Source organism: Protomyctophum bolini (genome assembly GCF_963924005.1).
Source record: "Protomyctophum bolini genome assembly, chromosome: 4".
NCBI lineage: Eukaryota > Metazoa > Chordata > Actinopteri > Myctophiformes > Myctophidae > Protomyctophum > Protomyctophum bolini.
In genome coordinates, this window is record NC_137865.1 from 6,458,923 (window position 1) to 6,474,311 (window position 15,389).

The 15,389-nt window shown below is 42.9% G+C and overlaps 1 protein-coding gene across 2 annotated transcripts in view; it reads right to left on the minus strand.

Moving 5' to 3' along the window:
- aass (aminoadipate-semialdehyde synthase) overlaps positions 1–14,886 on the minus strand; it is a 36,572-nt gene extending 21,686 nt beyond the window's left edge. Inside the window, exons 1-14 of one of the 2 annotated variants that reach the window (XM_080761956.1) lie at positions 14,729–14,886; positions 14,026–14,074; positions 13,614–13,849; positions 11,907–12,083; positions 10,526–10,610; positions 9,757–9,824; positions 8,876–9,022; positions 8,238–8,316; positions 7,926–8,053; positions 6,905–7,050; positions 5,033–5,155; positions 4,516–4,627; positions 2,940–2,999; positions 2,395–2,462 (exon numbers count right to left, since the gene is read on the minus strand). In XM_080761956.1, coding sequence (XP_080618082.1) covers positions 2,395–2,462; positions 2,940–2,999; positions 4,516–4,627; positions 5,033–5,155; positions 6,905–7,050; positions 7,926–8,053; positions 8,238–8,316; positions 8,876–9,022; positions 9,757–9,824; positions 10,526–10,610; positions 11,907–12,083; positions 13,614–13,847 — 1,427 coding nt within the window. In that variant the 5' untranslated portion in view covers positions 13,848–13,849; positions 14,026–14,074; positions 14,729–14,886. The remainder of the gene's footprint in view (positions 1–2,394; positions 2,463–2,939; positions 3,000–4,515; positions 4,628–5,032; positions 5,156–6,904; positions 7,051–7,925; positions 8,054–8,237; positions 8,317–8,875; positions 9,023–9,756; positions 9,825–10,525; positions 10,611–11,906; positions 12,084–13,613; positions 13,850–14,025; positions 14,075–14,728) is intronic. The other variant, XM_080761955.1, reaches the window with a different exon arrangement.
- Between the last annotated feature and the right edge of the window lie 503 nt (positions 14,887–15,389).

Consider the following 15,389-nt stretch of genomic DNA (forward strand, 5'->3'; position numbering starts at 1 on the left):
GGAAGCTTCCGGTGAAATTTCCTAATAAAGAATCCATAATAATTCTTTAGCAGGGCCTTTTCACCTCTTGACACGAGAAAAGGACGGGAACGAAGTTAGGGCTTAAAAGCACTTAAACCTGTGTCCTCGTTTGTGATTTGATTGGCATCGGGAGAACTCGCCGGTTTACCAACTCGCCAATTTAGTGCATTTTAGTTTGACTTCGGTTCGATCCCGGGCACTGTGCCAACTCAGCGTATGAGTAGTACGGCTTGGTCGTACGGGAAGGGAAGTACTGGGAGCTGATGGTACTGTAGGTGTGGCACTCCACCTCAGCAATCCATCTCCCAGGCCAGGGGTCTATAGCGCATTGTAACAGGGACAGACTCCATCTCCCAGGGGTCTATAGTGCATTGTAACAGGGACAGACTCCATCTCCCAGGGGTCTATAGCGCATTGTAACGGGGATAGACTCCATCTCCCAGGGGTCTATAGCGCATTGTAACGGGGATAGACTCCATCTCCCAGTGGTCTATAGCGCATTGTAACGGGGACAGAATCCATCTCCCAGGGGTCTATAGCGCATTGTAACGGGGACAGAATCCATCTCCCAGGGGTCTATAGCGCATTGTAACGGGGACAGACTCCATCTCCCAGGGGTCTATAGCGCATTGTAACGGGGACAGACTCCATCTCCCAGGGGTCTATAGCGCATTGTAACGGGGACAGAATCCATCTCCCAGGGGTCTATAGCGCATTGTAACGGGGACAGACTCCATCTCCCAGGGGTCTATAGCGCATTGTAACAGGGATAGACTCCCACGTGTCACCGGCTGATACCGACAATAAGCCACTCCCGACCTACTTCTTCTTTATCCGAGGTCAGATATCTGTATTGTTGTTTTCTGTTGGGTAGGTTAGGAGTTAAAGACCTAGTGAAATAAAATTAAAATAAATAAAAAAATCACACTTTTAGACCATATCCGTGGTCATTGTACAGGCATGCCTAACAATGGATGCCAAAACAACGGGGAAATGTACATTTGTGTGTATCTGTATATCAAAACGTCCATAAAAAAGGACAATTTGAATTACTTCCTTTAATTACGAAAATGTGCTGCGTGATAGAGGCTCGCATGCATAAAAATGAATCTTGATTTAATTCAATGCTCAGTGTTAAACGCCAGCTGCATGGGGTTTCCTCGCGCTAAATGCAGGGGCCCCACCTGCTGTTCCAGCTCTGACCACTACGTCTCGCGGCTTCAACGTTGGCCAGCCTTTCTGGGGGCTTGGTGCGTGCATGGGTTGTGCATGAGACGGAGCTACGCCCCATAGCCTGGAGGGATGAGACGTTCTGATTGGTTCAAGAAACACAGTTTTCCTTTTCCGAGTGGCCCGTATTTTTCATTTCACTAGGTCTTTAAGGGTCCAACCTGAGGTATACATGTGTGTGTGAGTGCGTGAGTGTGCGTGTGCACGTGTGTGTGTGTGTGTGTGTGTGTGTGTGTGTGTGTGTGTGTGTGTGTGTGTGTGTGTGTGTGTGTGTGTGTGTGCGTGTGTCAACTATAGTCAATAAATGACTGACATTTTGGCCTTTTTAAACTGGCATTGACTGGTTGCGTTTGGGGTCTGGAAAAGGAGAGAGTCCTGTTGCACCTTAGGTTCCCCCTAGGCCAGGGCGTAACACACTAGCATAGAGCCCTGAGGGACTCCAGGTTTAAGTGGTTTAAGTGTCTAACCTGGAGTGGAATAGTGCTGCTCTGGCTAGTTGGGGGACACGACAACACTTCAGCATTATTTGCTTAGAGAGTCTACTCTCTACAAATAATGCTGACGTGGCTATAGTGGAACGGGGGGATAAAGGTGCAAATACAGCCAGTAAAATATTGCTATGCAGTGTATGTTTCTAGAAGCAGCTATATTAACAGTAACTACAAAATGGCAATACAAACCATAACAAAAATAGTACCTTTCACGTAATCTTTAGAAATGTGTCATCCTTAGATTGGTTGCATAACCTCATTCGTGGAGCAGGCACACACACACACATGGCCAAGTAATGTTTGTAACATTATTCTTAAAGATTGTTCATGAACCCAAATGGCCAACTTTGTAAAAAGGTATTAAAAGGCAAAACAGAAATGTCAGAAGAGTACAAAATGCTTAAAAAGCACAAAAAAATGCACAATTTTAACATTTCCACTTGGGAAAATTAGTTACAAAGACATAAATAACGCACATCATCCAAATTCGGCGCAGAGGCTAAAATCATAGAGAGAAGAATGGCTAGCAACTCACATTTGAAGCTACAAATACTTTTATTCCAAACAGCAGCAGGTGTTTTCAATAGTCTTTAGAGAGTTCAAAGTGAGTTGTGACTGTGAGCCATTCTTCTCCCTGAATCACAAGTCTTACCTTCTTTCCCGAAGCTTCTCAATGTATTCAAACTTTGGTGTGAGCTTTCCGTTCGAAGTGATGACAGCCTATTGACAAAAAAAAATAAAAAAAAAAATATATATATATATATATATATAATATATATATATATATAGTTTCTGTTTTTTGTTTCTTTTTTAAACACTCAACATTACTTGCATTTAAAGGACAACTTTGGTTCATGTTTTAGGTTGTTGGAGAAATTAAAAGATGAGTGTTAATTTTTTTTTGCTGCTTTCTTTAGTTTTAGCAACTTTAGCTATTTTTGACAGGGGGAGGGCATTCGAACAGGTGGCTAAATATGTAATTTTGTTTTACAAATCTTCACTGCGATGTCTTTATTGTTATTTACTATAGTCCTACTAAACCTCCAGGAAATTATATTTGGCCACAAAAGATCACAGGATGTACTGAATGTGAAGGAGGATATTATTAATATTATTACAATATGTCCATTTGTCACCTCCCCCTTCACATTCAGTAGGATCTACTGAAAACAAAGGTCCTTTAAAAAATGTACTTACGTCTCTGACTTGGGGACTGAAATCCTCTTCTTCAAGGGGCCTGGTAGCATCAGAGGGCAGCTGTTGAATACAGTCAGAATTCTATATGAACTAGTTGTATTTGAATAATTAAGCAGGGGGGGCCTATCTTTTGGTCATTTTGGCAAACAATCGTTTCACAAGTCGTTGTAAGACTCTCCCTTAGCAAACAGTAAACATAGTTTTGCATTGCTTCGCCATAGGGTTGGTCACTGTTCAGATCTTCTCTCTTCTCAGTGTAGTTTTTTGTCAAACTGAAACTCAAATGTAAAAAAAAAAAAATGGAAATATCAAAGTGTTACATCATAACATTGTTCTCAAAGACTCAATTTATGTACAGCATTGTATATAGGTAAATATGTAAACATGTACTGTATACATATACGTAATATGAACTGAGATATGTCTTGAGTTAGAATTACCCCAGAATACAGGTACGTTAAACTAACGTGTCAAATTAACATTCTTACACAAACTTTAAACATTAAAACCGGGAAATACTGTACGGTATCTGTGTCATTTCAGATCTTAGCGTTTGAAAAAATGTTGAAAGTGTCTTGAATAATTGTCAATTACGGTACATAAAAGTTCAAAACCCAATGATTTAGAAAGCATGTGTAGAATCGGCCTCAGGTCTCACTGCAGGTTAAATGTATTGCATTGCTACAGAAATTAACTTACAGTGCAGACACGATGAACGTCTAATCATGAGGCCAAGTTGAGCTGAAGAAGAAACCTTTCACTTTATTGTCTCTTTTCATTGTTTTATATTGCTATGCTCTACTGTCTTGTTTTTACTCTGTTCAGCACTTTGGTCGGCTTTGGCTGTGTGAAGGTGCTATACAAATAAAGTTTGATTTGATTTCACTGAGCTCACACTCTACTGACACTAAATAGAACTGCTGACCGGCTGTCACGCGACTATAGTGCCATGTGATTATACTGTATCAGCCAAAAGAATGAACGCTAGGCATCTACAGGTATACAGGGGGGGGAAACAGCATATCACAATATCACCATAGAAGTAAAGTCCATTGAATGTATTTAACTTCTAATCTATCTATAAATGCACCATGTCTGTGTGTACTATGTATGTCTGTAATCCACATAACTTCGCCCCACCGACTTTTTAATACCCCTTTACAGTGGTAGGCAGGCAGGCAGGCAGGCAGGCCCTCTTTCACCAGCACTCAGCCTATATTAACTCGAGTAGCATATTTTCTTGGTTTAATTGTTATACAGCGCCCAATTCCCGAAATTGCGTAGTCGTCATTGGGAATTTCGTACGTGCGTACCGAGACCTAGAATTGCGTAGTTTGTACGCAAAATGCGTACAGGTTGGCAGGTCTGGGATTATGAAAACTATTCATTCGTCCCTGGATGCGGGCAATGTCCGTCTTCTTGTTAAATAAACAGGACATCTGCTATTACTAATTTACTGTTGCGACATGAAGTCGCTGTAAAACATTGAACTGTGTGGAAATATTTCCAACAGAGAGCTGTAAATCCCTAAGCACAGCACTATCAAAACACCTTACCTCCCGGGCCTGTGTCTTACCATCTCCCATATGTACGGGAACAGGCGATCTCCAAAGTACTCCGTGGCTTCGATGGGAAGCTGTGCAGGTAAGTTATCAATGGAGCACATGAGGATTCCATGGCCCTCCACGCTGCCATGGGGGGGGGGGGGGGGGGACAGGAACATGTTGAAGGAACAGCCATGGTTTATTATGCGTATTCATTATGTACAGTAAATAAAGACATTGTTTTGCGCTCAGATTGCAGTAGTGTATAGCCTCGGCCGGGAGGCGAACCCGGGTTCCCCATTCCAATGGCACGGACGTTAACCAGTCGACTAAAGAGTCATGACACAATAGCCAAGTAGCAACGCAGCACCGTATAGCCTACACTAGTACTGTAGATTTATTTTTAATGAGAATTTGAGAAACACTGCTGTGGTCTAAACTAAAAAATAAAAGGACAAAATTAAACAAGAGCAGCAAATGTGTGTGTGTGTGCGTGCGTGCGTGCGTGCGTGCGTGCGTGCGTGCGTGCGTGCGTGCGTGCGTGCCTACCTGTCGTGGTCGATGTGCTGGTCGGCGTCGTATATACAGAAAGGCCTGTCTATGGTGGTGCACTCGGTCATGAACTCTATAGAGCCCCCCATATCTGCAGAGATGTCACAAATGGCCACCAGTCTGGGGAAGAGACAGAGGTGGGGAGGAGGGTGGTCGCCAAAGGTTATCTTATCCGCTCTGGAGGTCAAAGCTATACTCGACTTCTAACCCGACTGAGCCATCATACACAGAGCCGGTACACACACAGTTGAAGATAAGACCTGACACCTGACCTGTGGTCACCGTCATAACCCTTCAGGCCCCCAGCGATGCTTTTGGGCAGCATTATATGTTGCGTTCTTTTTTGACCTAAACATCATCATTGGTGTACAACTGTACATTGTTTAGTCTTACAATGCCATTGGTCATATTTGCATATAAAAAAAAGGCAGAAATTCACACAACTTCAAAATCTCTGGACTGACGTTTAACATTTAACCCTGAAAAAAGTAAGTAAAATGCCTGTAATATATATATTTTTTGTGATCAATAGAATGTCTAGAACATGTTTTATTTATTTATCCCCCAAATGTAAATTATTAATTTATTATTATTATTATTTTAATAATTATTATAAATGTGCACAAACGTAAATTAAACGTTAATGTTTGTGTAAAATGTTTATTTTACATATTATTTTCCTCTGCTAAGTACTAGTAGCACAAAGTAGTAGTAAGGTTGAAATCTCTTTTTTGCAAGTAGAAATATATCCGGGCTTTGAAGGGCTGTAACTGTACACCAAAAAATGCCACCTGACCGGTGCGAATATACTGTATGTACAGTATGCCAACAGCGTCAGTGTGACAGTGTCTTTCTGTGAAAGTGAGCTCTGTTACCAATGTGGAGATGCAGAATTGGTTACATCCCCTTCCTTGTTTACATTTTTGTAGCAATGCTGTCAGCAAATAAAGCAGTGATTCTCAAAGATTTTAATTTCAATAAGTACCCCCCAGTTTGATTATGCATTAGGGTGGCCCCGGAACCCCATTTGATACCATTTTGATCTCTGACTGACACCCAATCTACACACTGTGGTATCATCAGTGTTCATTTAACTCTGAGAGTGTACAAATAGAATGATGGGTTAATTTGGTTCCTAACTATCAATCATTTGACTGAGGACCCCCCAGGAACCCCTTCAAGGAACCCCCTGGGGGTCCCCGGACCCCATTCTGAGAACCACTGGCATAGAGAATGCACAGGAGACTCAGGAAGTTGTGTGAGTCATCATGTAGTTAGTAGAACAGTGGTTCCCAAACTCTTCCCAAAAGAGGGGGGACCAGTGTTGGGCAGCTGCATGTAGCTTAATTTTAAACCTCTTAAACCCCAGGGAAGGTCCCGGAGGGAAAATCTAAAATATCGGAGTTGGAACCTGAGACCTTGACCAGCCCCATTTACCCGCTGAGAGCTGTTCATCATGAGGTGGACAGCCGCTGCCCACGCCGGCGGGGGATTGGGTCTTAAGAGGTTTTAACTTGCCCAACACTATTCCTTTCAGGTATTTCATTTGTTTAAACTTTTCCAAAAAAAAATAATAATAATAACAAAAAAAAGAAAAAAGAAAGAAAGAAAAATGTAATGTAGGAAACAGGAATAAAGGAGATATTTACTCGCAACACGTAAAAATGTGTCCTAGTGGCCCACTGTTTGGGTAAATAAAAACGTCTGGGTTTCCGAGGCTACCGTTTGGGAAACAGTGATGTGTAGAGCGACGTGTCGTACTCGTACTACATCGAGTTGGGGTGAAGGTTAATGGAGGACTCGGGGTCTTACTTGTGTGGTAGCCCGGGGGAGCCGTTGTGAAGGTTAATGGAGGACTCGGGGTCTTACTTGTGTGGTAGCCCGGGGGAGCCGTTGTCCCGGCCGTCCCACGAGGACTTCCGGATGAGTTTCTGTGCGTCCAGGCGGCGGAGGAGTCGAGGCGTGTGAGGATCCCAATAGATGCCATTGATGAGGCATGTTGTGTATGGTGCCACCTAGAAGAAGAATACGTTAACGTTAGAGCCTATTTGGTCAGCAGCACACTGTAACAATGTACACTTTATATTTGGATATTCCTTTTTGAAACCTTTACATGCTCTCAGTCCGTTTGCGTCAGGGTTACAGGTCGAAATGGCTCTTTCTTCCAAATTTCTCTCTGTTTTTCTTTTTTTTTCGCACCATTTTGACTCAGGACAGTGAAATTTCATCTCATGTCACGTGCAATGACAGTAAATTAATTGAGTTGAACTGAATTGACGAAGCTAATGATTTTATTAAAAGGCTCTTTTTCACTTGATCTTCAGCCGGAGGGTGTATATTCTAGCGTGATGATTGATTGATTCATTGACTAATATAAAGTATTATTATAATAAAGTAGAGATGTGAACAGCACGTGGTCGCAGTACAGGTGAAGGTTACAGGTTATGTTGAAGGATAACACAAACAAAATCCTGGGGACTTGTTGTTTACATTGTGGTCCTATATGTATTCAATTCATCAACATGGCATAGAAAATGTACCTCCCCCTGATATATGATTTTTCAGGCCAAGTGTTACACAATGCTTTAATGGATTGTGTCAGGGGCAGCAGGGCATTCCACATTTTCCCATTTTGTTTGTTCAAAATGTGGGTAGTACCAGATCATGGTCGCTTCCTCTAGTGTTGTGTTGCTGTGGGACGGGTGTCACTTGATGATTTTAGATCAACACATCATTTTTGGGTCAGGCGGGTCAGAAATGATGTTTTACAACGCAAGCCACATAGCAACCACATCACCCCCTCCTCCAACTGGGGAGGACAGAGCTATGGTGCAGCCATGTAGGGGTATACCGAGGGGGGTAGGAAGGTTGGGAGAGAAACCAAACTCACGGTGGTCCTGAAGTTGGAGGTGTACAGCTCCGGGTGGTATTCATACTCCAGCGGGTCATAGATGCCGTCGCTCTTCCTCATGAGGTGATGATGACGACTCAGGACCGTGGCGTACACTTTAGTCATGTCTGGGGCAGAAGTGAAACGACAGAATATTCATATCATCAGCCGTTTTGGCTCAGCATGTGTGTGTGTGTGTGTGTGTGTGTGTGTGTGTGTGTGTGTGTGTGTGTGTGTGTGTGTACTATATATTGGAACATAATCATTCTGTATACGGCGTATATTATATAATAAGCGAAAGGAATTGAATACCTCCAGTTTCAGAGACGTCTTTCAACTCGTGAGGTTCGACATATTCCACGGGGAGCTCGTTGATGATGTCTTGAGCGCCCTGTGTGCGGCAGAGGAGACCAGAGATTAAAATTGGGTGCATTTCCCATCCCAAAACACAGGGACGCAATAAAACAAAAACGACCTCTGCATCCACGGGATGCACTACTGTACTGTACTGTACTGTACTGTTTTTTTATTCTAGTTTATTTTTGCTGGCTTTAAGTTATAGCAATCATTGAAATGGGAGTTAAATGCTGTAAATTTGTAAATGGCAAAATATGACTCCTAACGTCGTTGAAGTGGGACTCATCTAAATGGCCATCCCTGCATCCCGGGACTCATTGCATGGATCATGGGCTTGATTTCCAAACTATGTCTTAACTTCAACTCTCGATATTTGACCAATTCTTATCATAGCCCGAAGAACACTTCACAAATGTGAAGATGCACGCATTTTTACGTGCCATTAATGTAGTTTAACTCCTAAATCGTTAATGACAAGAACCGTCAAGATAACCTCGTGAGCCAAACGATGTGATGATGCGATGTATGAACTGAGATTACTGTAAGTGTGGATATTTTTCAGGTTGCGTTTTGAACCTTTTTTGAACACTTACTTTGGAGACGTTGCCTGTACCAGTGAAACAAAACGTGACCGGGCCAATGGATTTGGGCACGAGTCCCATGGAGATCTCGTACCCACAGTCCCTCACTGCTTGGATGGCCTGGTAGACGTTCCTGTAGTTATGAGCCATGCCAATATGCTGCGGACATTAAACAAAGATAGGAAAAAAATGTAACCATTTGTTGCAGAAATGTTTTTTTTTGGGGGGGGGGGGATAAATCCCCTCCGAATTACTTAACACACGATCGCAGGGGTGACGCGACATTGAAATTGGCTAGCAAAATGTGTGGGAGGGGCCTATATAAGCGATTGCGGCAACCACACTTTGCGATTTTTCAAAATTGTGACTTTTCAAGTTTAGGGTTAGGGTTTCCTTTGGTAACATTACGGCAAAATAGGTTTTCGATCAGGGGTCTTCAACAGGAGGTCCGGGACCCCTATGCGGGTCCTCAAAATTACTAATCTAATCCTATCACAAATATTTGCGTGGTAGGATTGATTATAAAAAAAAAAAAAGACATAACTGCTTGAACCGTAGAATCCCTATTATGAGGAGAACTTTAGCCAAAAATAACCGATCTACAAGCTCACAACCCCTTGTGTGTTGTGAGCTTGTAGATCCGCTATTTTTGACAAAGTGGTTTTGTGTAGGGGGTAAGAACAGAGCAGACTAGTTTACCAAGTTTACCAAGCATTGACGGGTCTCTGAAACTACCTACGAAATAGTTTAATCTGCAACGCAATTGTATGTCAATAGGCATGCTTCACCTCTCTCTCTCTCTGGTGGCCTGAAGACGCCTGGTTTAGATGTTAAGATGATATAATTAATAGTGTTTGTCAGACCAGCATTATTGAAATCAATTTGAATCTCACCATAAAAGGGGTGTGGTGCCCGAGCACGAGCAGGCGCAATCCTAAACCGTGCAGGATATTAATCATTCCTGCAAATGAACAAACACACAATTATTTCAGGATGTCTCGTTAAGAAGAAGCGCCCACCTTAGGACAAGTCACTGATGTTGTCCAAACTACCCAAATACAACCCCAAATTACCCACAAGTACCACAAATTACCCATACCAAAGAGTATCATCCCAAACTACCGGTACACAAAACAACCCAAAACTACCAAAAACATGCCAGTATAAAATACAGTACAGTTGAATGAATGTAATTGAATGACGGGTGGAACGGCTCTTATGTCCAAAACTGTTACTTTTCAGGGTTTAAATTCAAAAACATAAAAAAATATAGCAAATCCGACGAATCTGGGAACCCATCGGCAAAATAATAATAATAAACAAAAAAAACAGGTGGGATGTCGGCCTCCGGTGGTTCTCCTTTGTTTTCATTCCGAATAACAACAACTCTACACGTTGTAATAGGAGTTACCGACTGTCTCGCGAGATTACAGATGTGCACTGACTGCAGTACGATCAATTAGGGGACGTACATTTATGAAAAACACATAACGTTAGAATTCTTTATTCATTCAGATCCCCGATAGCGGCCGCCAAAGTATAGCAGCTACTCCACCTGGAATATTCCTCCAGAATATGGAGATACGAGGTTTATGCCCGACAGCACCTCAACTCAGTTCATCTTACTGTACATGTTCACTGTAATGTCCAAGTATGCATTACCTGCAACACCGGCCCACTGTCCAAAAGCCACAATACGGTATCCATTAGGATCGACCATCTTCTCATAGTCGATAAGACGCACTTCCTATAGGTGGACGAGATATGGAAAACTGTGAGACAAGCGGTTTGTCAACAGACCTTGGCTTTCAGCCATGACATCAGCTCCAGTTGATGTCACCGGCTAAATACACACAAACGTTTATCTGGTGTGGGCATTGGCTCAATGTGACCACACACACCGACCGGCCTGTGATGTCAGTCATCTTTGAGGTCAGTCATTATCAGTGTACTGAATACTGTAATGCGGTTATTTTCAGCAGTAACTCGTGCTGTAAACGCATTATTTTGTCATTTCAGTAACTACGGTTAACTAACGTTACTACATGGTGCGTTACTCCGTTAGCTCGTTACCTTTCATGTAGTCTTGTCTAGAGAGACAAGAAGAACTGCAGGTTCTGGGAGAGAGGGAGGAGGAGTGGAGGGAGAGACTGTGTGTGTGTGTGTGTGTGTGTGTGTGTGTGTGTGTGTGTGTGTGTGTGTGTGTGTGTGTGTGTGTGTGTGTGTGTGTGTGTGTGTGTGTGTGTGTGTGTGTGTGTGTGTGTGAACAGCACCTTGTAAATATTTGTGTCCTTGTATTGTGTAAATGTGTTTATTGATAGTGACAGTAGACAGACAGGAAAGGGGTAGAGAGATGTGGAGTCAAAGGCCGTCGGGCTCGCGAGTCGAGTCCAGCTGGTTTGGCAGCCTAGGTGCCCAGACGATTGAGCTGACCGCCCGGGCCCCGCCCCCTATTAATTAATTGTCTGGTGTTGGTCTTACTGCGTTGTTTGTAGCCTACTTGTGTTGTTTGTAGCCTACTTGTAGCCGTGTTGTTTGCTATAACAATGTATTGATAGGCCTACACAGTACATACATGGTGTCATCAAAATCACCACCAGTTCCCCCTGGTACTATTATCAATAACAGCAATGAAATGAAGGCATGAATGAATGGCCTGGGAGTGAACCCCCCCTTTACTTTTTTCTTTCTTTAAAAAAAAAAGAATAAAGTAACTACAAAGTTAGTTTTCAAAGTAACATTACTTTTTGGTGTAAGTAATCAGTAAAGTAACTTTTCAAATTAAGTAACTAGTAACTGTAACTAGTTTACTGGTTTTCAGTAACTAGCAACACTGGTCATTATTATGACAAAGGAACTATGATGTATGAGCCCCATTTACTCGCATTCAAAAGTTGCATATTTCAGAAAATATAACATATGAAAGAAAATGCATGGAGGTATTAAGTTGGCCAGACACGCACGGACGCACGCACATACAATTACACTGCATTCTGCAGTGTAATAACAGTGACCTTTTGCACTGCAGTAACTAAAGACTTACCTTTTTCAGAATGTCGTCCAGGAGTCCCATGTTTGCTTCCTGTGCTTTGATGGTGTGGGAGAAGAAGGCGTAGGTTTTGTTGGAGTAGACCTTTTCTTCCGGAGGTCTTTTCACACCGATGATCAATGTGGCCTCTGAAATGTCCTCCTGGATGCTGGCGCCAGCCTTCTCATAATACTGAAATACAACAACAACAACAACAACAACATCATATAACCTCACATTAACATGTCTTCAATCAAACTAATGAAATGACGCATTTGTAACGTCTTCATTCCGCATGGCAAACCATGCTAAAAGTCCACAATCTGATCAACTTTATAATAATGCACCTACACCAGCTCTGTGCGCCTGTTGAGATTGGTGAGCAGTATATTTCCATTTGGACCTCCTTACACTGGCTCCCTAAGTAAAATACTTGATTTAAAAAATACTACTGTTGGTCTATACGGCTTTAAATGGTTTTAGGGACAAATTACATTTCTGATCTGCTACCTTATCATGAACCATCCAGACCTCTCAGGTAATCTGGGAAAGGCCTGCTTTCTTTATTTTTATCCCACGATAAAACACCCTTTTTTTTTTACACCCAGTGTTAATTATCTAATGTAATCATGGGAGGGAGCCAAACTGGGTGAGAAACGGACTGGCCTCATGCTTCCTTCTATGCATGAGGAGTCCAAGCTGCTTCTTTTCACCCAACAGGGGGGGGGGGAGTTTCCCCGGTTGGACGTAGCGTGTGAAAGGAACGCGTTATTCCAACCAGTTCCTTTCCCCTCCATCAGGCGCCCCGGCTGGAAAGGCCTGATTTCTGTCCCCATAACAAAAATGTTAAAATGCTAAAATGCCGCTTCCCCACATTTCTGTTATACCTGTAGGGACAGGCCTGCTTTCTGTCCCTATAACATAAATGTGGGGATATCTGGAACAAACTCCCAGAAAACTGCAGATCTGTTCTGCTGCCATTTATTTTAAAAGTTAAAAAGACATCTAAAGACATTTCTGTTTGCCCGTGCCTTTGATTGAGTAACTCGTTGTTCTGTTTTTTCTTTTTCTCTTCTGCACTGTATCTGTTAATTTTTACTTATTTTGTTTTATGCATCCCAACCCCCACCACCCCCTTTTCCCCCTCACTGTATACGTTTCTTTTCCCTTTTTGCTTCCTTTATGATGAATTCCTGTTCTGTTCTTTGACTATATGGAAGTGTCTATTTGTACGTCTCTAAATGTTTTGATGAATTGAACATGGTGGACCCTCTTGTAAACAAGTGCAATGCTTAATTGGGTCGTCCACTCACAGTTAACAGTCTTTGTATTGAGTTGTGCTTGAAATGTACTGTCATTCTGCAAACTGTTAATAAATCAATCAATCAATCAAAAGTATAAAAGTGTGTTTCCTTTGCTTGATGCTATATGTAAAGCACATTGAATTTCATGGTTGATGAAATATGATGCCTCGCCTCCTGTCTAGCGGTCATACTGTACTCTTGCCAGTGCCCTTGACAAAGGCACTATTTTTAAGTGCTGAACCACAAACACCAAAGAGTAGCTGTCCCCGGACAACTTTACTTATGGCTTACTTAGTGACTTACTTGGTTAAACTTTACAAAGTTTATGGTTAAACTTTACAGGCATATGCATATATCCATTTAAAGAAAAACGTTGTGGCTACCCACAGCACATGGGGTTCTTTCTGCTTTTTTTTACCTTCTCGTGTATGGCCCTCCGGTTGGACGGCTGGACCAGGACCTTGTGCCCGGCGTGGGTCAGCTCCTTGACGTGCCGCGGCGCCAGCGGGGCCCTCCGCTCCCACGGGTTGATGTCCTCGCGGCGGATGGCGAGGACACCCTTGTGATGCTCATAGCGCCGCTGGCTACTGAGGCAGGCCCTCGTGGTGGTGGTGGTGGTTCTCCTGCTCTGGTGACTTAGGAGTCTGAACATGACTGCTCATATAGGACACAAGAGCGTGTGGGGCACGCACTGCAGTTTAGCAACAGGCCGCCTCACACACATACTGCACAGTGATATTCAGGTGAACTGTACACTCACTGAGTGGAACCCCAAAACGGAATCAGTCATTTCACATAATACATATTATGTATGTGCATAATGTACGTACATGCATCACCATACAGGGAGATTGGCAGCTTGCTGCCATGTCCAGTTTGCTGAGGGAGAGTTTTACAAAGGCACCTATACTGTAGGTATTGATTTGACATACAGCGACACTTAACTCGTTGGGCGGTGGGCCACTTCGTTCAGACATCAGGATTCAATGCTCTGCTGATCAATAGGTACGCAATATAGGTTTCAGCATCTTTGCTCAAGGACACTTCAACAATCGACAAATCGACTTTGTTAATTGTGTTATCCTTTTAGCAGTGCACCATTGTATAATCATAACACATTTGCAAACTAACAATAAAGTATTCAATCAATAAATCAATCGAAAATGATAGTCTTGACTTGATCGGCTATAGTGCATAATTAATTTATGTTGTATTATAAGTTTAGTCAACAGCACGTGCACGTACTGTGCACTGTACTGAACACGTGTTGTTTAGTAAACAACACGTGTCCCCACAGTGCCACCCCTAAAGGACAGGACAGGGGACAGACAGAGGAAAGGGGAGAGTAGGCTAGCAGAGTCCGCCACTATACTAGCCTACTCTCTCCTATGTTTAGAAAGTTCCTGGAACTTCCTAAAGTTCCTGGAACTTCCTAAATGGTCAAGAAACGCGTCCAGGCAGCTGCTCAACTTACTGTAGTTCGCTAATGTGACACACGGCCAGTATCATTACCGCAATACCATAGCAACCCACCTTCAACAATGCACTGCGTCCCGGTTCGGCACTCAAGACCCGGCGAAACGCACCCAAAAAGACAGCTTATTGACCAGAGAGGAGTGTCAGTCACAGAGGTGAGAGGAGCATGGGGAAGGGGACATGGAGGAGGACACACATACACACAAACACACACGTACACACCAGCTATTAATACCTTGCGCAGCGAGCTGCGCTTTGGGTAGATCTACAGCACATGTGCGTCGGGTCACGGCTGTCAGCTGTGTGTTTGTAAGTCTGTCAAAGGAGCGCAGCGACGTGTCGGGAGGGCCAAGGGGAAAGCGGATTTAAACCAATCCTGTTTTAGTCTGAAGGATCGGCCTCCTCCTCAGTGACGTCTTGTCGCAGTATGATGATGATGATGACACGTTGGGGCCGGACTTCCCCCTTTCTACTGTATATCTATGGACTATTGGACTTCACATGAATGTTTTCAATCTACAATCAAATGTAATCAAAGAGATCTCTTTGATGTAATATCGCTTCTCTGCTTCTCTCAGTCTCAGCTGAACAACATTACAACAAACTTGACCTTTCCACATTTATAGGCTACTATGTATTTATGTTTGGGCTTTGGCCCCATGGCTTATTCATTCATTCATTCATCCATCCATCCAAGATCCATCCATTCATCCATTCC